At 36.9% G+C, this 27,584-nt stretch overlaps 1 protein-coding gene across 2 annotated transcripts in view; it reads left to right on the forward strand.

The window, feature by feature from the left end:
• The window catches only part of PURG (purine rich element binding protein G), a 40,489-nt gene that overhangs the window by 10,633 nt on the left and 2,272 nt on the right, over window positions 1–27,584 (forward strand). Inside the window, exon 3 of one of the 2 annotated variants that reach the window (XM_050802533.1) lies at window positions 26,682–27,581. The exons of the other annotated variant lie outside the window; for it this stretch is intronic. Coding sequence (XP_050658490.1) covers window positions 26,682–26,786 — 105 coding nt within the window. The 3' untranslated portion in view covers window positions 26,787–27,581. Of the gene's footprint in view, window positions 1–26,681; window positions 27,582–27,584 lie in introns of those variants that run through there. 2 annotated transcript variants of the gene reach the window in all.

The following is a 27,584-nucleotide window of genomic DNA, read 5'->3' on the forward strand; positions in this document are numbered from 1 at the left end:
TGCCAAAAAGGGCATCTCATGTTATACAGTTGTAAAAATAGAATTCTAAAATTCCATTCATTATAATCCTCTTTCCTTCTTCCCTCCTGCACACTGCACCCTATTGGAAGTGGGTAAGGGCATTAATTTCGTTCACTATCACATGGACCCACTTCATCCTATTTATTTGTTCAGAAGACAATTGAAACACAATAGAGACCAGAGCTGCTCTTTGAAAATCTAGAAATTGCCCTGTGAGCTAGATCTATAGACTCTAAGAAAGAAGGGCTACTACTTCACTGAACTATTCTCCACACTCTTGCCATGTTTCTATATAAGAGTTTAAGATGAATAGAAAACCAATTTGACTTGGGATGACATGAACTGAAAGGTCAGTTACTCCAACTTTTCAACACACAGTGCATCTTCAGAAAAATATTTTTTACTAGCGTGACTGACAGGTAATTTCAGAAATGAATTTAGGCTGAGCGTGCGTGGTGGCTCATGCCTGTAATCCCAGCACTTTGGGAGGCCAATGCGGGTGGATCACTTGAGGTCAGGAGTTCAAGATCAGCCTGACTAACATGGTGAAACCCCTTCTCTACTAAAAATACCAAAATTAGCCAGGCTTGGTGGTGCATTCCTGTAAACCCAGCTACTCAGAAGGCTGAGACAGGAGAATCGCTTGAACCCAGGAGGCGGAGGTTGCAGTGAGCTGAGATGGCACCACTGCACTCCCGCCTGAGCAACAGAGTGACATACCATCTCAAAAAAAAAAGAAAAGAAAAGAAATGAATTTGGTCCCTAGAGAAGCTTCACCATGACCATTTTAATAGAGAAGGTGGTAAGAAAAGGAAGAGTTGATTAAGATTTATTAGTAGTAATAACTATTACTTATTGACCACCCACTGTATACTAGACATAGCTGGGCCCCTTATAACTACTATTCCTAATCCTTATAACAACCCTATTATCATCCCCATTTTCATTTTCATATGATTTTCCAGAGGTTTTTAAACTGGTTCGGAATTTCAGAATTAATGTATTTGAACGCAAATTTACACCAAAGCCAAAGATTGTGCCCATTCAGTTAGGCCAAACTGCCTTTCAGACTTCCTATGAAGCTGATCCTTCCAACTCTAATAAAGCACAGTCTATCCCCGGTCGCCACTATACATCTGCCTCAGCTTACTAGGAATTATTTTATCCAAAACCATCCCCCATATGTGGGACTAGTCTCACCAAAGAGACGCTTGGCTTATGTGAGGATTCCGTTGGTTAAAGTTGGTGCTAATACATACAAGTTATTTGATCTTTAGTTTACAGATAAAACCTCTAATCCTGATCAACTATTTCCAATAAATGTCATAATTTTTTAAAGGGATCAGATCACAAGAATGTGGAAGAGCTTCACAGTCTCATCCCTAGGGGCAGAGAGGAGGCAAATTACTATTCACCATGGGTCTACAATTTCATTTTCATGAACCAAAAACAACTGGTTATCTTAGTTTCAAAATAAATCTTACCAGTATTTTTGGAAGTTTTATTGATTTCTTACAACTTTTTCCTGCCATCTTATTGATGTCTCACAACTTTTCCTGCCATAGTCCTCCCTACATCATTCCTCTCATTTTCATATTTAATTACCAAATTTCCTCCTCTTTCTCTTAATTCCAGTGGAATAAACAGATAATTGCTCCATTTACAGATACATATTTTTCCCCATTACTATAGGGCACTAATTTTCAAACTTCAGTGTGAATACAAATCACCTCAGTGGTTTGTTAAACCACAGATTGCTGGCCCCAGCTCAGAGTTTCTATTCAGTAGGACTGGTAGGGTGGGGAGAGGACCAAGAATGTGAAATTCTAACAGCCCCGAGAAGAGTGGATGCTATGATCTAGGGGGACCGCACTCTAAGAACCACATTGCTCTTAGCTGATGAGATTTTTACCTTAGCTACAAAAGATAGTGATGGAAAAACTCAGTCAAAACAACTAGGGTATCTGGGTAGAAAGAGGAGACTCTGAGAGCTACTCCTTCTGCCTTGACAAGCTTACAAATCTTGAAACAAGCAACTTTTTAAATAAGTTGACCATGGTTTTGGAAAAAATTATTTTCTTGTCTTTTTAATAACCTTTCTGATTCCCTCTCCTTTTTCAACAGCTATCTTGAGAAAAATCAGATAGGAATTAACAGTTATGAAACCTCATGTGAAAAGCTCAGCTTTTAAATATATGGAGACTGATGCATATTTTTAATTTATTATGTAATTATGGTATATAAATCTTGGTAAAGCAAAGTGAACAATTTATCTACTTAAGAATTATTAATACAAGTTTAATGACTATTAAATATTAGGACTTGAAAGATCTTGGAATTAATTTAGTCCCTTAGTTTTCCATTTTGCAACATACATCATGTAGCTCAAATGGTTCATAATTACTAGAATAAGCTAAGTAAACAGAATTTAAAGGCTAGAGCTTAAAATGCTGATTATGTCTTAAGATATATAAATGGTGAGAAATATACTAATTTCCTCTAAAAGCGTGTAGTGTTTTTACCATCTTCATGTGTACTCTCTGTACGTATAGAATGGAGGAACTATATACTGTAGTGTGTTTACAGTACCTTTTTTTGTCTGCAATCTCTGCCTCCCAGGTTCAAGCAATTCTCCGGCCTCAGCCTCCTGAGTAGCTGGGATTACAGGCGTGTGCCACCACTCCCAGCTAATTTTTGTATTGTTAGTAGAAACAGGGTTTTGCCATGTTGGCCAGGCTGGTCTCGAACTCCTGACCTCAGGTGATCTGCCCGCTTGGCCTCCCAAAGTGGTGGGATTACAGGCATGAGCCACCACTCCCGGCCTACAGTACTTTTCTTTAGATTAACAATTGAACTCATTGCTTTAAAATTAGAGATATTGGCTGGGCCCAGTGGCTCACACCTGTAATCCCAACACGTTAGGAAGTGGAGGCAAGCAGATCATGTGAGGTCAGGAGTTCGAGATCAGTTTGACCTACATAGTGAAACCCCATCTCTACTAAAATACAAAAATTAGCCAGGCATGTAGGCAGGCTCCTGTAATTCCAGCTACTCCGGAGGCTAAGGCAAGAGAATCACTTGAACCCAGGAGGTGGAGGTTGCAGTGAGCCAAGATTGCCCCACTCCACTCCAGCCTGGGCAACAGAGCAAGACTCCCTATCAAAAAAGAAAAAAAATTAGAGGTGTTTCACCTGAACACACATTGAGCCCACTTTCTATAACTAACATATTTTTAAATAATTTATTCTATGCTTGCCAACCTTGTAGATATTCTGTACTATAATTAATATGTTGATCAAAATTAATAAAACCATATTTTTTTGAGATGGGGTCTCGCTGTGTCGCCCAGGCTGGAGTGCAGTGGTGCAATTTTGGCTCACTGCAAGCTGCGCCTCCCAGGTTTACGCAATTCTCCTGCCTCAGCCTCCCGAGTAGCTGGGACTACAGGCGCCCGCCACCACACCCGGCTAATTTTTTCTATTTTTTAGTAGAGATGGGGTTTCACCGTGTTAGCCAGGATGGTCTCGATCTCCTGACCTCATGGTCCGCCCGCCTTGGCCTCCCAATAATAAAACCATATTTGTATTGAAATCTATATAATATCTATAACTGTATATAAACCTTAATGCTATCATTCTAGTGGATTACATCCTATTGAAGTATTAAATTAATTCATAAGTAGACATTTGGCAGTTCTGCAAGTTCATTGACTTCTCTTAACAGCTACTACCTTTGAATGATTAGCACTCCAGAACACTGAATTAGTTCCTAATTGTGAAAATGATTAACTAACTGCTGACATAACAGAGATAGTCACAAACTCAAATGGATCATTATAGGTAATGTAACTTTTTTAAGAATTCTCTATTCATTTGTATTATGGCTACAAGATACATTTTAGATTTAAAAAATTAAGTGTTAGAATTATACTTTGAGTAGGCTTCAGGCAGAATAAATTTATAGTAGACTTCAGCTCAACATTAGGGCAAACTTTAAGGATTGCGTGACTTCTCTGCTCCTGGAATTATTTAAGGTAGAGACTAGGCATGCACTGAATGTGGGATGCATAAAGGGAATTAAAAAATCAGAAAAGGTGAATTGTTATGGCTCAAAGATTCTTCTCCACTCCAAGGGATTCAGAATTTATTGGAAATAATCATTGGAACTTTTGCCTTCAGGGCCTTCTGTTAATTTACTGGTTTGGATAAAGAAGTGTGATTTCAAATTTTCTAATATTATTGTGAAAACATATAAAGAAAAAAGTCCTTCTTCCCATCCTTTGTTATTGCAGAACAACATAAGAACTAGGTTTTAAATTTTCATGAACTTTATTAATTAAATGACTAGTTAAATAGTATTTATGAAATTTATTCTGCAAGATTAAGTCTACCTTTTATAATTTTCAAAGAAACTTTTCACTTTCAGTCTTTTTTCAGAAAAGATTGTATGAAGGAATAAATTTAGTATTTGTAGTGCTATTTCAAAAGTACCTGCTATAGATTTATTTAGAAAGACATAAAAGGCATTAGGGTAAATTGGAAAACCAAATTATTGGATATTATCAAATTTTTTCTTTATAAAAATTCAGATTAAATTCTGTTTAAAAGTCGAAACATCTGTAATATCTTTCTGCATTTTTTTCTTGCACTGCTCAATTCAGGTGGAAAGAAGCAACATCGTTTGCTAATTTCATCTTAAATTTTTTGCTTTAAACAAGTTTCCAAGTAAGTTCGTTATTGTTACAAATGCAATCATATCTAAATTCAGGACCTTGTGAATTCATATGAAACTCGATTCTCCCGGTACTGTCCACTTTTTTCTTGTTACTTCTTCTAATCATCTCTGCTTTCTTGTGATACTGTAACATTTCCAGATTTCAAGTGGGCAAATAGTAGCTTTTATGGAGAGATCTGAGTGGTTTAGATGTTATCACACAAACATCTATAAACTATATTGCACATTTCTAAATATTTGGCTAAGCAAATTTTAGTCCTCCACATAAATATTACATACATGTTATATATAATAGATATGGATATATAGTCTCTCTTATAGAGAGTATGTGTAATATATGTTAAACATATATATTGCACATGCATATATATACAATTTTTTACATATATGTAAAAAATTTTAAAAGAGATCCCAATCCTATTCACCTTTTTCTTGTCCCTCGAGAAGTAGTGGCAAATTGGTTTCATCTGGCTTGTATCTACAATTGATTGGCTGCCCTAAAGTGCTGTGTTCATATCTACAGGGAGAGGGAAAAAACAGCATTCATGCCAAGTATTTGCTATTTGTCATTCCTGCTTTAGAGACGTGAAAGTTCTCATTGTAGCTCTAAAAATTTCTAGCTTAGCCAGATAGCTGGCAGTTGCAGCACAAACTACCATGTGACTCACCTGGAATGTGTCTCTTCTAATATGTGAAAGAGATTGTTTGAAATCTCTTTCCTTTTTTCTTTTTTTCTTTTGATCGTCTCTCCTTTAAAAGAGCAGAGCATCTCCACTATGCCTCTGAGAAACTAGAAGAATGATGGCCATGATGATGTCATCAAAGACACTCTTAAGTATTAAACTCTACATTTGCTTCTAATGAGTTCTGACCCCCATTAAAATGACAGCAGTTGCATCCTTTAAAATTTAGTCCAGTGATTCTCAAATATTAGTGTGCAGGTGTATTAAATAAAAATATAGGTTTGGTCCCCATCCTCGGATATTCTGATTTGATTGGTTCAAGACAGGGGTTCAGAAATTGGCATTTTTCGTTGTCTTACTCATTCTGATACAAGTCGTCTGGAAGCCCCTCTTTGTCATTGACTTAGACTGTGGACTTGCATTCTTTTTTTGTTTATTTCTTGTTAGACTTGCATTCTTTCTTCCATATCATTTTTCCAACAGAAATTGCTTAAATTTTAAATACTCTCAGTCATAACACCATGGGATGATGATTTTTTGGTTACAATATTAATAAGTAGTATCTGGGGCTCACTTTATTTTATGTATTTATTTATCTGCCTATTTATTTATTTATTTTTGAGACAGAGACTCACTCTGTTGCTCAGGCTGGGGTGCAGTGGTGCGATCTCAGCTCACTGCAACCTCCACCTCCCAGGTTTAAGTGATTCTCATGCCTCGGCCTCCTGAGTGGCTGGGACTACAGGCATGTGCCACCATGCCTGGCTAATTTTTGTATTTTTGAGAGACAGGGTTTCACCATGTTGGCCAGGCTGGTCTCAGACTCCTAGCCTCAGGTGACCTGCCCGCCTTGGCCTCCCAAGTGCTGGAATTACAGGTGTGAGCTACTGCGCCCAGCCTTGGTTTGCTTGTTTGTTTTTGTTGTTGTTTGTTTGTTTGTTTTTTGAGATGGAGTCTCACTCTGTCCCCCTGGCTGGAGTGCAGTGACACGATCTCACTGCAAGCTCCGCCTCCCGGCATCACGCCATTCTCCTGCCTCAACCTCCTGAGTAGCTGGGACCACAGGTGCATGCCACCATGCCTGGCTAATTTTTGTATTTTTTGTAGTGACAGCATCTCTTTATGTTGCCCCAGCTGGTGTTAAAGTCCTGGGCTCAAGCATTTCTCCCACCTCAGCCTCCCAAAGTGTTGGGATTACAGGCGTCAGGCACTGCACCCGGCCAGGGCTCACTTTAAACACAGAGAAGCTAAATGCATAAATCCAGGTGTTTAAGATTTTATATACTATCGTATTGGCCAGCTTTCTGGGCAGTGATTCCTGGAAATGCCAGTTTCTCACCCGCCTCCTAAACTCACGTTCTGTCTATCTGATCTTACTTGACATCAGTCCACTGGTTTCATACTCCCTGGATTTCACAACCAAACATTCAGAGTCTCTAGAGCCAGGCGACTGGTCTTTCAGTCTCAAAAGTTGACCCTGTAAGTCTCAAATGACATTTCTCAGCCTCTTTTTTTAAAATATATATACAGTATAAACCTATCATTTATCAGGAATAGAAAAAAATTGCCTTAGTCCATCTAGTCAGTCTTTGAATGCCTCACTTCTGGTGGTTGCGTGTTTTTTTGTTTGTTTGTTTGTTTGTTTTCAGTTGTGGTAAAAAAAAAATGCGTAGCATAAAATTTACCATCTTAACCATTTCTAAGGGTTCAGTAATGTTGTGTTGAATAGCGTTAAGTATATTCACCTTGTCATGCAACCAATCTCCAGAACTTTTTTGTCCTCCAAAACTGAAAAGCTATATCCATTAAACAACTCCCCGTCTTCCTTTCCCCCAAGCCTGGCAACTACCATTACGCTTTCTTCTCAACCTTTTCTTTAAGCAAGATATTTTCTTAACCCTTCTCCCATCCATAATGGGTTTACGGTTATTGCTATTTAGCTCTCCAAGTATAAACTTTATCTCCTGTATTGTTAGAATTCTCACATGCAAAAAGATTTACAATTACAAAGCAATTGTGCTTGTATTAAGATAAGATATACTTATAATCTTTGAGTGAAGGTATTTTATCCTGGAAGCTTTTCCACTGATTTACAGTGGGAGGTAAGCCTTTATTCCTCTTGAGACCTATGGAACTCACTTTATGCTTCCTGGCTGGTTTCTTATTTTATTTGTTTGTTGAAGGTTTAAGGCTAGAGTTACCGGGGCAATTAGGCTTCAATCCTAGAATTTCCTTGGCTTTTTCCTGTGTACATTCTAAGACTGTGTTAACATAACACATTATAACGTAAGTAGTAGATTGGAAGTTTTTCTAGAATTTGACAAATTAATGTTTACTAAATGATTTCATAATCTTTGTTTATTCAGTATAAAACTGTTTACCTTTAAACAACCTTATTAGAAACACAATTTGGGAGGAAATAGGTAAAAAATAAAAATGTATTTTTCTGCAAATGAACTGTTTCAAATGTTATTTTCAAAATCTTTGGCAGTAAGAAAATACTCAACCTGAGCAATACATTTTTTAAACTCTTATTCTGTAAAAGTTTTTCTTTTGAAATGTTTGTCTTCCTCTGTTATTAAAATTTTTAAAGAAATGAATAAAAGCTTAAAGTCTTTAAGCAATATACATCTAAATAACCAAAAATGCTATAATTATGAGTATGCTGCTTATGATCTTCCCATAGGGAAAAAAAATCTCTCTTTTCTTAGCCTAAATTATTTTAGAGCTAGCACAAAAACTGATTGATCATGACTCTTGGATAATGATAACTAAGTCTTGGTTTCATGAATTTAACAATTTATATCAATGCTACCTTATGAGTTTTTCACACAAATGCTATTTGTATTGAATCATTTTAAATAATTCCATAATCTGAAATAATTCAGTTTTTTTTTTTTTTTTTTTTTTTTTTTTTTTTGAGACGGAGTCTCACGCTGTCGCCCAGGCTGGAGTGCAGTGGCGCGATCTCGGCTCACTGCAAGCTCTGCCTCCCGGGTTCCCGCCATTCTCCTGCCTCAGCCTCCTGAGTAGCTGGGACTACAGGCGCCCGCCACCGCGCCCGGCTAATTTTTTGTATTTTTAGTAGAGACGGGGTTTCACTGTGGTCTCGATCTCCTGACCTTGTGATCCGCCCGCCTCAGCCTCCCAAAGTGCTGGGATTACAGGCTTGAGCCACCGCGCCCGGCCCAGTTTTTTTTTTTTTTTTTAATTTTTTTTTGAGACGGAGTCTCGCTCTGTCTCCCAGGCTGGAGTGCAGTGGCGGGATCTCAGCTCACTGCAAGCTCCGCCTCCCGGGTCCACACCATTCTCCTGCCTCAGCCTCCCGAGTAGCTGGGACTACAGGCGCCCGCCACCTTGCCCGGCTAGTTTTTTTTGTATTTTTTAGTAGAGACGGGGTTTCACCGTGTTAGCCAGGATGGTCTCGATCTCCTGACCTCATGATCCACCCGTCTCGGCCTCCCAAAGTGCTGGGATTACAGGCTTGAGCCACCGCACCCGGCCTAATTCAGATTTTTTTAATGATCTGCTGCAACATATTGGTATTACTGAATCTCATTTTTTCTTTGATTTCCATTATAAAATTAGAAATATTTTCTGGGGGAAAAAAATACTCCTTGAGTTGAAAAGATTTAGTGAAGGTGTTGTGTTGCAGCTGATTCAGTAATGTTCCGGGCAATTACCTTTTTTTGTTTTCAGTGTTCCCCTCACTATTTAAGATCTTTCCTCACTGATCACCATATCACCCCGAAATCACAGAAGTTTATTTAATGTCATGCATTGGTCAGAGCATGTGATGCCAGAACTTAACCTCCCCTCAATTTGCAGCTTCTAACCTAAGCTGGACACTAATATTTTGCCAGTAGGAACCTTTTTTTTGAGACAGTTTCACTTTTGTTGCCCAGGCTGGAGTGCAGTGGCATGATCTCGGTTCACTGCAACCTCCACTTCCTGGGTTCAAGTGATTCTCCTGCTTCAGCCTCCTGAATAACTGGGATTACAGGCGCCCATCACCATGCCTGGCTAATTTTGTATTTTTAGTAGAGACGGGGTTTCACCATGTTGGCCAGGCTAGTCTCAAACTCCTGACCTCAGATAATCCGCCTGCCTCAGTCTCCCAAAGTGCTGGGATTACAGGAGTGAGCCATGGCACCTGGCCAGGAACCTTTATATAGTACAATGAATTCCAGCCTGAAAACTCCCCAAGTTCTGAGCCTTTATTTAATAAATATTTACCTAATATATCAATTATTATATTAAACTTACTTAGAATGAAGAATGCCTGTAAGATTTATAATGACTAAAGTTAGTTTGCATTATTGTTCTTCAAGCGTTATTCAACTGTACTCCTCTTTAAGCAAGTTTTTGGGTCACTAGGTAACTGTGATTTGGTTTGTTGATCACCATTTATTGTTTGACTCATTTTTTCAAAGACCCAAGTATTATATTTAATGACATACCAAGCTGTAATTCAGGCAGTGCCCTCTATTAAGGTGATTTGCATCTGACTTGAGGCATATTAAATAAAATCTACATTTTATTTGATGCAAATGTTTTAAATTTTATATGAAAAAAATCAATCTTGGGTAAACAGAACTTGATTCTTAAATTAGATTCTTAATAACTCAATTCTAAATGATTAGGAAATTTGTCACAAAATAACTATAAAGTGAATGTGAATGATAAATTACTCAGTATATCTATGCTATAATAAACCCCAAAAAATTAGTTGTGTATTATTTGGACTACTATTTCAATCATTCAGAAAATTGTGTTAAAAATTCCTTGCAGTCTTGCTGCTGACCTCATGGTGTGCAGTAGTGTGGTACAGAGGTGATGCACTGTCTTTCAGAAGCCTTGGATCTATGCCTTCTAGGTGGGCCTGGGGCAAGTCATTTAACCTCTGTGGACCTCAGCTTGCTTATCCATAAATTGAGGAAATTGGATCAGAGTGACGATCTCTAAGAACCCCTTCAATTTCTGTATCCCTGAAGTCAGTGAAGCGTCTCTTAAAGTTAGTTTCTACTTTCTTCTTTGGCCTTTTCTCATTTTCCTCCCACTCTCCTTGGTTTCATCTCTCATCTGACATTTATTGACCATCCTTTCCTTCTTGGCATAGTTCATATTTAGTTATGGCCACTTTACAGTGTTGCAGTATGCCGCTTCTCTGCCTAATTTGCCCGGTTCCCTTTTTTACCCTGCCATTTAATTTAACATATAAATTATCTTGGAACTAACACAAAAACTAGTTGATTGTGATATATTGTATATATAATCAGTAAGACTTATCTTTTGGCCCTGTACACAAAAGTTTTAAATAGGCAATTCTTCCAGTTCCAAGAGATTTTTTTAGACACAACCTAAAACTTGATAGAGTATATTTTAAACTTAAGTTTCCCATATGAAAAATCCTATCTCCTTAACTTGAATTTAAGTTTAAACGCAGAGACTGTTTCTTCCTCTTTTGTATTCGCCTCTCAACCTTGCGCTGGGCTGATTACTTAAATCATCTCTTTTCACTTAATCACCAGTATTCCTGTTCCTGTTTTGTCTTTGAAATCTCGTTGCTTCAGGATCACAATACTTAACAGACAAATCTAAATGGCAACAATTGTTAATGAAAGTGATAGTTTTAAAATATAACAAAAAATGCTATGTCATCTTTATTTCAAAGATGACTCACAATTAAGGGATGTTTTGTTGCCTGCACACCCTAAATTTTATTTCAGAAATATTCTTTCCCTTGCTTAATGGATAAGTGATGCTGTTCCTCTACTCATTCAAGGGACATTGAGTGGCTACTTTTTGCCAGGCTCTGTGCTAGGGACTAGGGATACAGTAACTTAGGAAAGACAAATATTTCACTGCCGTTAGCTTTAAGTGTGCCATGTCCAAAGTTACTTGATTCAAAGCAGCTTTTGGAGCCTAATTACAGTATCATTTTGTTCATTCAACAGATAAGTATTTGATTATCTGCCATGTGCCAGACAGTGTGTTGGTATATATGGAAGTGTATTTGAAGCTACCTAGTATAAAATGCTATGCATTATTTTTCCCTTAACAAGTTATTCTTTAAATATGATTAACTATCTACATACTGTCATAGTGTCAAAATATATTTCATTGATGCAGATTTAGAGAAATACAATGATACTATTTTAAACAATAATTGTGTCTTCCTCATTCCAAATCTGCCTTGATGTCCTAGGGTGAAAATAACTATTCTGTTTCATCTCATGTGCCATTGTGTTCAAGTGGTAATGACTACCTGAGTCTAGGTTGGAGATGATTGTGAAGCTCCATTCAAGCCCATGGTAAAAGACTGTGATGATTTCTGTATGTTGATGGGCAGTTAGATGAGGAAAGGAAGGGGTAGTTATATACATGTCACATGTTAGCCCTTCCTGCCCCAGGCTTTTGTATTCATCCTCACTTTAATTTTATTTCACTCTCATTGCATATGCAATATATTCACAAATTCTTTTTCTCCTCATATGTTTGGATTGACAAAAATCCATCAGTGTTCTCAGCTATGATGACTATCTCACCAATGTCTTAGCCAACCAAATGAGATATTACTGACACCTCTGTGTTAGTAAATCCACAGTTGTAATAATTTTCACTATAGAGACACTGCAATGAAGACAATTAATAGATAAATTCAGTTAATCATGAGTACAAAAAATTTGTCCTGAAAGTTTTCCATAACTGGTCATTAATTATGAAATATTTTCTAATTCAATTAAATATAAAAAGAATGTGTAATTTTAAATTATAATAATTTACATATAGGTTAAAATCTTTTTCTAAGTTCTTTCATCTATTATACCTCATTGTACCCTGATGAAACTCCTGATTTAGATTAGTTCAACATGACTATCCCTACTTAACAGTTGAAGAAAACCAAAGCCCAGCAGGTGAAATGATTTGCTGTAATCACTTAGCTGCCTAATGAAAATACCAGGGTTTTAACAAGCCCACTGCTCATTGAAGCCTTTTATATTAATAATAACATAGAAATTTAAAGAGGTAAACTTGAAATCAAAATTTGGCAAAATTAAGCATATATGTTTATAGCTCATTTAAAGAGTTTTTTGAAATGCAATCTCAGTATTTTTTTTGCTTTCATCACATCTTTAGACTCAATTCTGCACTCAGTACACTGTTGGTTTTGGCCCTGGCAGAAGGCCTAGCAACTCATTACATTGGTGCTCATGTCTGTGCACCAGCTGCTTGCCGTCCTCAGCCTCTGCCTCAAACTCTGAGCCTTTGTCCTCTGTGCTTAAGACTCCCTGCCTGAGCTTCCCACCATAGCTAATCTTCCAGAATTTGACCTTTCCTCACCTGTTAACCCAAATCTTGTCATGGCACCTGCATTGAAGAATAGCCCTCCAAAAGTGATATCGTTTAGAGGATTTAAGAGGTAAAACTACTTCATTTGCATAATTTTGGTTAATTAAACATCTAGTAAATCTTTTCCCTGCATTCTTTTTTTAATTTATTTTTTATTTTTTATTTTTTCGAGACAGGGTCTTGCTGTGTCACCCAGGCTGGAGTGCAGTGGTGCGGTGTCGGCTCACTGCAGCCTTGACTTCCAGGGCTTACGTGATCTTCCCGCCTCGGCCTCCCGAGTAGCTGGGACTACAGGCATGCACCACCACGCCCAGCTATTTTTTCTATTTTTTGTGGACACGGAGTCTCACTATGTTGCCTAGGCTGGTTTACCCTCTACATGCTTATGAACAAGAGATAAATGACCACATAATAAGTTAGAAGCAGACTTTTTCAGAAACCTGTTTGAAAGGAATGATCCAGGTTTTATGAAACCTACTCAAGAACCCACTGTTCTTCGTCTTCATCAGTACCATGATTACAGTTGTTGACAGTGAAGGCCCTAGAGCACTGCAGTGTTCTCATTTGCGCATGCAAAATTTAATCATGTTTATTAAGCTGTATTTATTAAAGCAGAAAATCAAAATAATACATATTAGAAATATTTCCGTTTCAATAGGATTAAAAGCATACTATTACCTAGGAATTGCTGTTAAGTAAATGACTTCGCTCCCTGACATTCCCAGTTAACCATGGTTTTGTAGCACTACTGAGGAACTAGCAGACTAAATTCTGAATTCTTACATGCAGATTGAATTATTCTGGTGGTTTTTTTGTGTGTGTTTTTCGTTTTTTTAGAGACAAGGTCTCTGTCACCCAGGCTAGAGTGCAGTGGTGCAATCTCAGCTCACTACAACCTCCACCTCCGGGGTTCAAGTGCTTCTCCCACCCCAGCCCCCCGAGTAGCTGGGGCTACAGGTGCACGCCACCACGCCCAGCTAATTTTTGTATTTTTTGACAGAGATAGGGTTTCACCATGTTGGCCAGACTGGTGTTGAACTCCTGACCTCAAGTGATCCACCCATCTTGACCTCCCAAAGTGCTGGAATTACAAGTGAGCCACTGCGCTGACTGAATTATTCTGTTTCTGTATTTATGGCCATAGAAGTTTCAGATTGGGTTAATCCGCACAAATTATCATATAGTTATAAATGTAAAAGTCAGATCGATACGGCTAAGATTATCAAGGAGGAGCTTGATAGGAGTTCCACACTTGCCTTTTGCCAGGAGAAGAAAACAACAATGATTTTAATCCACTTCCTCTACCCCCTTAAGCAATAGCAGTAATTTCAGCTGTATTTTTAGGTATTGGATCCCTGAAAGTTATCAGGCAATCTCAGTGGCCTACTATAAAGCGTAAACAGAACAGACCTTGGTGTCAACCAGTCCTGGGTTCAAGTCCAAATTCTGTCCTTTATTGTATAATTTGGAGCAGTTTATATAACTGTATAGAGTTGTGAGAATTTATTCACTCATCATTCATTGTATATTTATCAATCACCTACTATGTGCTGGGCAATCTTCAAAGTTCAGAGGATTATATTGATAACAAAATGTAAGGTTCCCTGCCCTCACAGAACCTAGAGTCAACCAGAATTCTCTTAAAAAAGTTAAATGCTACTGGGCGCAGTGGCTCACACCTGTAATCCCAGTGCTTTGGAAGGCCGAGGCGGGTGGATCACCTGAGATCAGGCATTCAAGACCAGCCTCCCCAACATGGTGAAACCCCATCTTTACTAAAAATACAAAAATTAACCAGGCATGGTGGCACGCAGCTGTAATCCCAGCTACTAGGGAGGCTGAGGCAGGAGAATTGCTTGAACCCAGGAGGTGGAGGTTGCAGTGGCAGTGAGCCGAGATCCTGCCACTGTGCTCCAGGCTGGGCAACAAAGCAAGATTTCATCTCAGAAAAAAAGAAAGTTAAATGCCTTCAGGTACATAAAGCTGTTAACAAAATGTCACGTAATCAAAGCATTTAGCAAATATTAATTAACGTCATTATTAATTCTTTCCAACCCACAGAACAGATGGTTCCCTGGAAAGTATAACAAAATTATGCAAAATTCAAACGGAGCCTCCTTTTACCATCAGAACCTTTAGGTGTAGCAGCTGCAAGGGAATTGGGCTGCTTATAATCTCACGAAACTGTTTTCAGTCAAATATAAAAGTGCACAATTGTGCAGGCAAAAATTTCTTGCACAGGAAACAAAAAGCACTAATTATAAAAGAAAAAGACAATACATTAGACTCCATCAAAATTAAAATTTCCTACTCATCAAAAGACACCATTAAGAAAATGCATAAACTCTCCACAGACTGGAAAATAATTGAAGCATAGTTTTATTCTAGAGGAAATCAGAACAGCTTTGTTTTTTTCTTTTTTAAAAAAACATAATCATTACGCTGTCTGCATGATTGGGGGACCAATTGCTCCAGCGCTAAAAGGATTACATTCACCTATTTCCTAGTACCTACAGTTTTTCTCATCTAGATCTACCATTGACTTTGATCGTTTTTTGGCTGAAGGTGTGTTTGGGGGTAATATAACACTCTCATTTTACAAGAGATAGAACAAATATTTGTATGACTTTGACATCAGTTAACTAGTCGTTTCAGAACTTGAACTAGACGTTATTAAGTGGTCCTTCCACTGTTCAGTGTCTGTTTCTCTAATTACACTGATTTGGCTTCAAAATCAGTGAGATTATATAGGCGTCATTCCGATTATTTGTTTTTATCCTTCAACTAGAAGAGTTTTCTCACCTCTTTATTTTCAAGTTGAAAGCATTATTATAAGAGTATGTTCATGGGTCATTTGACTCTGAAAAAAAATAGCTTTTTGAAGGTTGATGCGCACTTCAATCTTCAATTTCGGGATAGTAAGGAACCATTATAATTTAAGCCCCAGTGACTGTCATAAACAGCTTTTACCCGACCACCATCTTAATACTGAGATTTTCCTCTTTCTTATTTGAACATATTTTTTCTATCATCTAGCTCTTAGAACGTGATTTTCCTTTGATACTAATGATTCCTCTCACTCTCAGAAATGTTGACATGAAATACCACATGACTGTCGTTTTTGTTGATCCCAAAACTTTTTATTGTTCACTCTAGAGAAGCAGATAATGTCCTTTAGTGTCACTAATTGAATTTTTAAAAGGAAGATTTGATAGCTAAGAATCTGTAGTATCATTTTTACAGTTGGGTCAAGATATATTTATGCAATTTTTATGTTAATAATAACATAATAGCAGTAGCAATATAATGTATGGCTTGGGAGTTTCAGAGCTTTTTAAAAAAAACTAATTAAGTATGTGCCTATGCTTTTCCTTTTTAACCATATTGAATGTGTAATGTTGAGTTAGAAGACACTGTGAGGTAAGAAATGGCAATTCAAGGGGAATGAGAACATTCGTTTATTTATTCAACAAATCTATATTGAGTTCCTCCCATAGGCCCAGCATTGTACTAGGGAAATAGCTCACTACTTTTATTTTTCCCCTCTAACCTAAGGTGGAGATGATAATGAATAGTAAAATTACATGTTTTAGATGTGTTTGTATGTTATAGGTGGATTTGGGATAGCAAATGCCTTTGGTGGGTTTCACTTGGAATTACAAAACGAAGTAAATTAGAGAAATAATTGTCTGACTTCTGATGATAGTGTTTCTTTTGTTGTTTTGTTTTGTTTTGTTTTTTGTTTTTTTGAGACGGAGCTATTCTCCTGCCTCAGCCTCCTGAGTAGCCGGGACTACAGGCGCCCACCACCACACCCGGCTAATTTTTGTATTTTTTAGTAGAGAAGGGGTTTCACCATATTGGCCACGGCTGGTCTCGATCTCCTGACCTTGTGATCCACCCCCCTCGGCCTCCCAAAGTGCTGGGATTACAGCCATGAGCCACCACGCCTGGCCTTCTGATGACGGTTTTAATTTTGTAGATGAATATTTGGCATGACGTGGATAAATTCTGTCGAGGTCATTACTGTTTTCTTCTCAAAACCAATAGAATTTTCTCACTTATTTATTTTTAGAATTGTCAGATAGTGTAATAAGTTATTTCTGTAGGAAACTGGGAATTCATTGGATATTTGACTCTGAATGTAACCTCTTTAAAGCTGATGAACGAGTGGTCCCTTAGATTTGAAGTGGTAAGTTAGTCATAAGTTAGGCTCCCAGACACTAGCATTCAACATGATTTTAAAGTGTGATAGACCATATATACACTTGACTGTGCACCAAGCAGCATAAGGTAAAATCTTGTTTCCTTCCCACCTAAAAGTTTTAAGTGCATCAGTCTCCTTTCTCTACTCATGGTGTCTTATTGCTCCACTAGTAGCCCCGATATAAAACCCGTGTCCTCCGTAGAGAATTAGTCATGAATCCCTTTCCAGAGCATATTGTTCTCTGCGTGGTGGTTTGAAGGGAGAAGTTTTGAAATGAAAAAAAAAAAGAAAAACAAAAATGCCAAGGAGCTTCTGATGCCTTAGAAGGAATGTTGTGTTTCATTGTAATGCATTTTAACATTTTTATTAAGATATAATTTAATGAAATGCTCAGATCTTAGCATGTCATGCAGTCAGATTCGATGAATTTGAAGACACATTTCTGTCACCCTAGAAAGTTCCCATGTACCCCTCCCTGGTCAACACTCCCCCGACCCTGACTTCCAAAAGCAACCACTGAGCAGATTTTTGTCACCACAGGTTAGTTTTGTCTATTCTGGAATCCCCTGCTAATTGCATGTATTTTTCTTTTCTTTTTTTTTGTTTTGTTTTGTTTTGTTTTGGTGACAGGATCTCACTCTCACCCAGGCTGAGGTGCAGCAGCACGATCTCAGCTCGCTGCAACCTCTACCCCCCAGCTTTAAGCAATTCTCATGCCTCAGCCTCCCAAGTAGCTGGGACTACAGGCACATGCCAGCACGCCCAGCTAACTTTTGTAGTTTTTGTAGAGATGAGGTTTCATTATGTTGCCCAGGCTGGTCTCAAACTCCTGAGCTCAGGTGATCTGCCCATCTCAGCCTCCTAAAGTGCTAGGATTACGGGCCTGAGCCACCATGCCTGGTCTGCATGTATTTTTCTCTGTTTGGCTTATTTCACTCAACATAATAATTTTGAGATTGTCCATGTTTTTGAGTCCGTCAGTAGAGTGTTTCTTTTATTGCTGATGATACTTTTTTAAAACAGGCAAGAAATAAGCAGATCGTCACTGAAGATCTTGATTGACACGTAACTACTATTAAAATCATGGCAGCAAACCTGTAGTAAGAATGCAGGGGGAGAAAATATCCTCTTATATTAATATTAAGTGACAGTACTTCTAACATCTGAACAACTTTCCCACCTTAATTAGCGTTATATGCATCAAGAGCTACTCTTTTGAAAGACTGAATTATTAAAAACGGAACCTGAGTTCACATCAGCAATTGTAACAGCCATAAAACTATTACTCTTTCCGTCGCTTTATAGTTCTGCTTTGACTTCAGAAACTAGTTGTGAAAAATAATCCCATTTAAGGATATTCTTTTTTTTTTTTTTTTTTTTGAGACAGAGTCTTGCTCTGTTGCCCAGTCTGGAGTGCAGTGGCACAATTTTGGCTCACTGTAACTGCAACCTCCGCCTCCCAGGTTCAAGCAATTCTCCTGCCTCAGCCTTCCTAGTAGCTGGCACCTGCCACCACGCCCAGCTAATTTCTGTATTTTTAGTAGAGATGGGGTTTCACCATGTTAGCCAGGCTGGTCTCCAACTCCTGACCTCAAGTGATCCACCCACCTCGGGCTTCCAAAGAAGTGCTGGGATTACCTGCATGAGCCACTGTGCCCAGCCAAGGATATTCTTCTTATAGTATCTCCATTATCAAAACATGCTGGAAAGAATGCTTTACTTGTTTATCAATATGATGATGCCTCAGGAGGTTTTATGCCCTCTTAAAATTATGTAATTTAGACCTGATGAACTCAGTTTTATTATTAGAAACTCATTTTGATCTGTAATTTCAAGCAAATATTATATAAATGAAACAAGAGTAGATACAGTAACAGCAGCATCCAGATTGCATTTTTGTTCTTCTGAAAGTCCTAATTAAATTGTTTGTCATGTTATGCAAAGATTCACTGAGATTCTGGGGAGTGGCAGTAAATTTAAGCAAAGATTATGCTGTGATTCTGGGGAGCCATAGTGAATTGTATACCAACAAATCTAAAGGGTGAATTTTTACTTTCTGCTTATTGTCTTTTTCAAGAAAATTCTATAGTTACCAAAAAAGTGGCTGAATTTCGACATAATAAAGGAGAGGATTGAGCTGGCCTTTGGCTAGTCCACCCCCATTCTTACCATCTTCACCTTCAAGACTGAAATAAGGAGCTGCAGGAGTACAAAGGGATCCCAAAACATTGTCACATACCAACAGCCATTTTCTTACTTTTACAAATAGTTAATATGGCCTTTTTTTTTTTTTTTTTTTTTTTTTAGATGGCGTCTTGCTCTGTCACCCAGGTTGGAGTGCAGTGGGGCAATCTTAGTTCATTGCAACCTCCACCTCCAAGGTTCAGGTGATTCTCTTGCCTCAGCCTCCCAAGTAGCTGGGATTACAAGTGGGCACCACTATGCCTGGCTAATGTTTGTATTTTTAGTAGAGATGGGGTTTTGCCATGTTGGCCAGGCTGGTCTCAAACTCCTGACGTCAATGATCTGCCCACTGTGGCCTCCCAAAGTGCTGGGATGACAGGTGTGAGGCACCGTGCCCGGCCAGTTTTCTATATTTATACAATTATTCAGCCAGAAAAAGATAGCAGCCATATAGTACTATAATGCTTATATCACTTCAGTGGGAAAAGAAAAATAATGGTATGCAAAAGAAATAAGAAATGTAGCCTGATTACTGAGAGAACACTGATAAAGTTTCAGATTATTCCCGTTGTTGAAATACTTCTCATTCGCTTTTCTCATTTCCTTCACCTCCCACTGAAATACCTGCGCTTTCCTTTTCCCCTGTCATACTTAACTTTTTTCTTCAGGTTCCTAAGTTGTTTTACCATCTTCATATTTCATTCTGATAATTCCAAAAATACTTAAATGAATCTTCCCTTTAACATGACCTACTTTAGTGTAGAATTTGGCCTAAGTCTCATTTCTCATACAAAAGCAGTTACATTTGAATTACTAGGAGAATCTTGTTGGTATAATTTAACCCAGAAGGGCAGCTTACAGTGCTGTCATACTAAGCCTCAAGGATATATCTTCTCAAGAGTGATAAGTGCTTTTGAGCAATCGCTCAAAAGTATGAATTGAAGTCTCCAAACAGTTCATTATCGTTTTGGTTGTAGTAATTAATTTTAATTAACTGCTGATAATGTTTGTTTCCAGATGAAAAAATGAGGATATGGTCTTTGTTCCTATTTGAATATGAACAGTGCTATCCATTTAATGTTAGAAAGGTAAAAGAGATCTTGGCCGGGCACGGTGGCTCATGCCTGTAATCCTAGCACTTTGGGAGGCCGAGGCAAGTGGATCACCTGAGATCAAGAGTTCGAGACCAGCCTGGCCAACATGGTGAAGCACCGTCTCTACTAAAAATACAAAAATTAGCCAGGCATGGTGGCGGGTGCCTGTAATCCCAGCTACTTGGGAGGCTGAGCCAGGAGAATCGTTTGAACCCAGAAGGCAGAGGTTGCAGTGGGCCGAGATCACGCTATTGCACCCCAGCCTGGGCTTCAGACAGAGACCCTGTCTCAAGAAAAATAAAAATAAAATAAAATATTTTACATGGTATCTTTGCAAAAGGAGTAATGGTGGTTTAAAGAAAATGTTTAATACAGTTGTTCAAGAGTTCCAAAACATCAAACTTTTTGGATTCAACTATCCTTTTCCTAAAAAAAAAAGAAAATCTATTTTGAATACTGTACAGATTCCCATCTTATCAGAGGAAGAACTAGTTAGCATAATATAGAATTTTAGAGCTAGAAGAGACTTTCAACATCATCAAGTCTTACCTCTCAGTATTCAATAGTTCAATATAATTATTACCTTTTTACAGGTCTTAGCTTTCCTGCCCTAATTTCCAAAACAATGAAGAACCAGTAGTCCCCAGATCCACTTTGTGTATATGTGTAATTGTCTTTTAATTCCCTCTGATATTCTCCATATTCATGCTAATGATTGCAGCTCTGAGGATTATTTCCTTGATTCATTATGCCTGAATTAGCTTAAGAAAAGAATAGTCTACCAGATGCACAACTTTTAATTTAAATGCTTGGCAAAGGTAAAGATGAGTAATTCAGAGTTTTAGAAGTAGTTGTAGTAATAGTCAATTGTGTCATTGGTACTCTGGAAAATATATCATATGGTTTTTGCCATAACGATTCAGGAGTGAGTAATACTACCCTATTCAAGAGTAATACTACCCGATTCAAGAGTACCATTTCAAGAGTGAGTAATACTATCCTATTCTTTAAGACAAGTAATACTACCCATCCCATTGTATGGGTGAAGCCAAAGTGAACCAGCACAGCTTTTTGTGGGGGTTAGGGGTAGGAGAGTGTTACAGTGAAGTTCTTTGTTTCTGTTTTCTCACTCTCATTTCTCATTCATTCTTTAAATCAATAGATATTTATTTTGCCTGTGGTATGAGCTAACAGTTTCTCTGGGTCTGGATAATATAGCAGACAACAAGATCCAGTCTTTGGTCCCAAAGAGCATACAGTATAGGTTCTCACAACATGGACAATGCTAGATAACTGCCCAGAGAGCAGAGAAGTTACATAGGATCATTATCAACCTGTGCACCTGAACCACTGCACAAGCAATGTATTAACTTTGCCTTGTTCATTGGGATACAGTGAGAAATAACTGTTATAATTCGTTGTGAAGCATTTTGGAAATGGAAAGAGCTACAAAGCAGCTGAATAAAAGAAAACAATATTAAATTATAGGGTGGAAATGATTCTCATAGGTATGTTCAGTATTTATGTCAACACTGTAGGACCACTACCACGGAAAAGCTATTTTAGGTAAATACAGTTGCCTAGCTTTTACAAAGTTGAGAAAATACCTGTGTGTATTAACAAGATAAACTGTGGAATCTTATATTATTTTGGGTATTACGTGAGCTAAATATAGTTGGAATATCACACATACTATGAAGTTTCTATAAATCTGCAGCTTCTATTAAGAGTTTCTGTATTTCAATGTTTATCAGAAGTATTTCTCCAATATTTAAATGCTGAAACTATCCAAGACTATTATTCACAAACAATGGATTATATTCTAATACTCAGAAACTGTAGGAAGGTTTGTTAAATAAGATGAATCTGTCCTGTGATTAACCTACCAGTATGTTGGGTTTGGGGGAGCTATCAGTGATTTATTATGCCTGATCTTTTCTGATTTTAGTTATGTTTTTAAAGTTTGTTAATTCTCTCAGAAGATGAGGATGCCAATTTATATCCCATTGTACACCCTCAAAAGATGAATTCATAGAATGGGCCATATCTTTAAGATGCTTTTATATAGTCATTCTTATACCTAAGATTCAGATGCTCAAGGAAGGGACCCATTTAGACAGTTATTTAATGTTCTTTGACTATGAACTAATCCTAATTTTAACTTTAGTACTTTTTTTTTTTTTTTTTTTTTTTTGAGACCGAGTCTCGCTCTGTCGCCCAGGCTGGAGTGCAGTGGCGCGATCTCGGCTCACTGCAAGCTCCGCCTCCCGGGTTCACGCCATTCTCCTGCCTCAGCCTCCCGAGTAGCTGGGACTACAGGCGCCCACAACCGCGCCCGGCTAATTTTTTTGTATTTGTAGTAGAGACGGGGTTTCACCGTGGTCTCGATCTCCTGACCTTGTGATCCGCCCGCCTCGGCCTCCCAAAGTGCTGGGATTACAGGCGTGAGCCACCGCGCCCGGCAACTTTAGTACTTTTATGTTCCTACCAGCTTTCACCCTAATTAAATGGGGCACTACACCGCAGAGGTTAGCCTGTGGCATAGCAGAGCCCAGGTCATCTGTCACAGAGAATCATAATCTTACATTCTGTCTCTCCTCTGAACAATAGAACTTTGGGGTGGGGGAGAATCTTAATTTATAATGAGGCAACTCTAGTTTTATCACACTCAGAAACAACAAAAATATTCAAAATTTAACTTTCTGTGCATTCCATTTATTTGCAAATATATATCAATGTGATTATTACATGAGTAAGAGATCTTCATTTTTTATTGTCATCCCTGATTTGCCAAATTAGGTAATACAGAGAACCTCCACACAGTTGCATATTATTTTACTTGTTCCACATGTTGGTGCTTTGTTCTCTACTGTCCTTTTGTCATTATATTATCTCTGAACATTTCCATTTAGTGTTTCTATTTAGAGTAAAGAAATAGAAGCATGAAAATTAATAACCCATGCATCAGACATTTTTGCTGGACTTTATAGGAATAACCAGTTAAGGCTAGAAACTTCAGTGTTTAATACTGTTTTCAAAACTTGATTGTTACATATATTGTCAGTTCAGTGATTGAAGACAAGATGTATATGTAGACAAATAGATAAAAACAGGGTAATTAAACCAGTGTGGGGTTTTTTTTTTTATTTTAAAGGAAAACACATGTGACTTATGTGCATTGCATGGCAGAGTATTACTAAAATTTGCCTAAACAAACCATCATGATGTTTTCAGGTTGTATGGTAATGCTTTGACTATAGAGTACTTGGATTGGAATCCTCATAATCACAAAGGCTCTTAACAGTTGTTTAAAACAAAAAACAAAGACTATACTGTTTCTAGAAAGTATCATCTTCTTGGTTATATTTGTGCTAAATGTATGAATCTGTACTATACCGGTATGAAAAAGTAAAACTGTATATGTATTTAGATTTTGAAAAGTAGCATTGTGCATTTTAGAAAAACATTTGGCAACTTGTGGCACTTTGGTAAAGGAATGTGCAATTATAAAGGTTAATGCCATTTGATTTTTTTTCTAATTCCCAGTAATTATTCTTACTAGGCTTTAGAGTCAAAACCAAACCCAATTTTAAGACTAGCACTTTTTTCCTACTGGTAATTCCTGTTTTTGTAATTACATGGAATGTTTAACTTAAACCATTCTTTGCAATGAGTTTTAGCTTTCCTCCTCTATCCTAACTTCAAAACCTTTAACTTAAGAACCATTTTAAATTAATCCAGTGGTAACCAGAAGAATATTTTAAGTATCATGACCACTTAATCTTGTGCCTGATTTTAGTAATTTTCTGATAAAAATAACTGAATTCCTGGAAAAGAATATTCAAACATTTTAATTAGTTTTCATTGGTCATAAATAATTGAGTAGTTGATGTCCATATAGTCATAATTTATCTAAACTCTGGAGCTGCCAAGGCAACTAAGTACACAGAAGTGCTTAAAACACACCCATATCCCCTAAAGAGAAATGACAAGACTTGGAAGAATCAGAATTCTGTATTATTATGGGTATCACATATATATAAGCTATTTTTTATATATATATACACACATACACGTACATTCTATTAGGTTACCAGTATTTTACTGTCATGCACCCATGGGTAGTAGAAGCAAAATAAAAATAAATATAAATGCTTAACTTTAGATGTTGGCACCAATATAGATTATGCATAAGCTGTTGCAATAAAAAATATTCATTGTGCCTGTACCTGAAAAATTTACTAGGTTTTCTCTGGCCTTTTTTGTTTAGGCCTGCATGATCATTTTAAATGTATAGATAGCAGGATATATGAATGAATGGATAAAATGATGGCTCTGTTTGCCATGGGATTAAAAATTCTGCTGAATTTTCTGAGGGGCATTGGCTGCTGTATATTACATCATAAACTTATTGTTCACAAGCAACATGAGTCTATCACAGCATTTAGAAATTTTTTTCCCACAAAGTGAATTCAGAATTGACAATTCAAATTTGTAATTTTAAGCTGCTAATTATTAAAATTTATTAATATCTTATGGATTGAAGATTACACAAAATAAAAGCTACAAAAGAATGCTAATTAATAACATAACTCCATATACTATCAAACTTCTGATAGCATTGAGTTTCTTATAAAGCCTTAAAATATTTTAATGATAAATTAATTACCTGGAAAAGAAGGCACTTTATTACCTTGAACTAGCTATTCGTCTGTATAGAATATGTCAAAAATCCCTTAAATTATTCTTTATCCTTTTATAAATTTATCCTAGTTACATGTTTTTCTAAAGCCTCTTATAGTATAATGTGTCAATTCAAACTATTGTAACTTAACAGAAAAATTGTTAACGATATAACCAATGAACAATACAGACATAAAACTCAAGAATAACAAAAGTACATGTGATAATAAGACTGTTAGTCTAAGTTAGTCTACAATCATTTGAGATTTTAAAATGTCAGATTTGAAGAGTTTTTCATTGAACAATTTTTGGACAGTTTTTATTTTTAAATCTTACTTTTAATTGGTACTACCTTGTCTTGAAATGTTGATCAAAGGTAAAGGCAATCATTAAGCCGGTCCCTTATAATTCAATTTTGCTTTAGTTGAGATTTTTTAGTGTAATTCTAAAACATTAAAACATCCGTTTGTTTCTTTTTTGCTCAAGTCAGCCACACCTGGTGAACTATCAAATTTAAATCATCAACCTGGATGTGCTGCTGTGTATAGCTGTTTCCTCTTCAGAAAATTAGTACTTGATTTATACCAGAAAAAGCATAGGATAATTTTTTCAAAAGGGTTCAACCCTCTCAAGTTAAACCTTAACATCTTTCTGACATTCATAAGGATAGGCTTTTATCCAAGAAATGTTTTCAACAGAAAAATATTTCAAAGTGGACAAACTCCACTTTCTTTTTTGCTTGAGGGGCAGTACACTTTTACAAAAACACATTTTTCTATAAGTTTCCTTATCTTTAAGTCATTCTCTGTGGTGGCCATTTTTCCATCTCTAATTTTAAATGTTTTGCTAACTGTACATGCAGTTTCCTAGACAGTCTGATCATTACATGATATAGAAAGGAGTCAAGTTTATCAGAGGTCTGTCCTTCAGAGGTCTGTCCTTGTGAAGGGGAGAGACCAAACACAAATTCCATGTCAGTTGTTTTGGTTTGGTTCTTTGTTTTCTTTTAAAAATAGGATATATTAACCCAAAGGTGTGTTAATGTCATGGCATGAACAATCTTCAATGTAGACCTATTGAGTATTTTGTGATGCTGAGTAACAGACGTTTCTCAACTCTCTGTGATGCTAAATATTTTCCTTAGGAAGTTTTGTTTAATGTTAGATTGTTGTTCTGAAAGATGTTGGTCCTAGTGGGATTTTTTAAAACTTGGAAAACAAATAAACGCATGTATTACAAATATAGAAATGGTGAATTGTAAACTTACCATATAGTACTGATTTCTATTTTCAAAAATGTTTTGCTGTTAAATATATACAACATAAAATTGCTGCCGTACTGTAATTGAGTACTTTTTCCTAAATGACCCTGTTATCACTATTCCAGAATTAGAAGTTGGGCAGATACATGATTGATTCATGTGTCTGCATAGATGCTTCAAGGTATATTCTTCTCTTGGTGAGTAAAATTATATTTTCCTTGGCATCAATGTATTGAGATCTGAATATACCTGTATCTATCGATCCTTATTACACATTTCTTATGCAGTAGCTTCAAATATGCCAAAATTGGCCTAGACACAACTAAAAATTGAGGGTTTGTTACATGCTTTCTAACAGAAAGGTTTTCAACGAGTTTAATTATGGGTTTGTACTGTGAAAATAGTGGAACTCCCTTGAAAACTTCATGTTTGCTAAATTCAAATTAATATTTTTTCTTTAGCTCACAAATTACCCCAAATCCAGAGAGAATATCAACCTTTTTCACTGTTGTCAAATCAAGCATAAGGAACAGCCCCATGATACTACAAAAACAGTTGAGGAATAAGGAATAAATCTCTTATGTTACACCTCAGAATAAAGGCATTCGGTGAAAGAAATGAACTGAAGTTCATCATGAATGTAAGCCCTCAGTACTTGACATTCCTCCACAGAAGGGAAGACAAATATCAACACCACTGGCATCATTTCCAAACTGATCTTATGTGGAATAATTTCCACCACATTGAAGTACTTTTCGACTCTATCCAGTTTTTGGGTTTTGTTTTTTTTTTTTTTCATTCATCAAGCCTTTCTGTTTTCAAACCACCATTTGTCAGCCTTGAGGTAGAGAGACGTATAGATTTGAAAATACTTTCTTAAGAGATCATGTAACTATATAACTCTGAATTTAAAAATTGAGGGGGAGGGATAATTTCAACCCACTGCCTCTTACCAGAAACATTTTTTTAAATCTGTAACTGCTTTAGTGTTAACAGGGTACAAGGTGGTTTTTGTCCCGTATTGTTCTTAAAAGATTCTCATTTATTGTGATTGTATTGTACTGTATGAAAACAAATCATAAATTGCCTTGTATTGTTTATAATAGACCATACCACGTACTACTTCAGTTTTTATGTTCCAAGTTTTTCAGTGATGCATGTTAACAGTTAGGTCCTAAAATTCTGTGGTGCTAATTCTCCCATACCCAATGGTGCTTTTGTGGATGCTAACTGCACACATGCTGAACAAAGCTTGAAGTTTAAAACTTTCCTCCCTTACTCTGTTTATATGAAGTAAAATAAAATAACTTGAATTTGTCTCAAAGTATCACTGACAATCTAATAAACTTGTTTATATGTGTGAT

This window comes from Macaca thibetana, chromosome 8 (genome assembly GCF_024542745.1).
Source record: "Macaca thibetana thibetana isolate TM-01 chromosome 8, ASM2454274v1, whole genome shotgun sequence".
Taxonomy (NCBI): Eukaryota; Metazoa; Chordata; class Mammalia; order Primates; family Cercopithecidae; genus Macaca; species Macaca thibetana.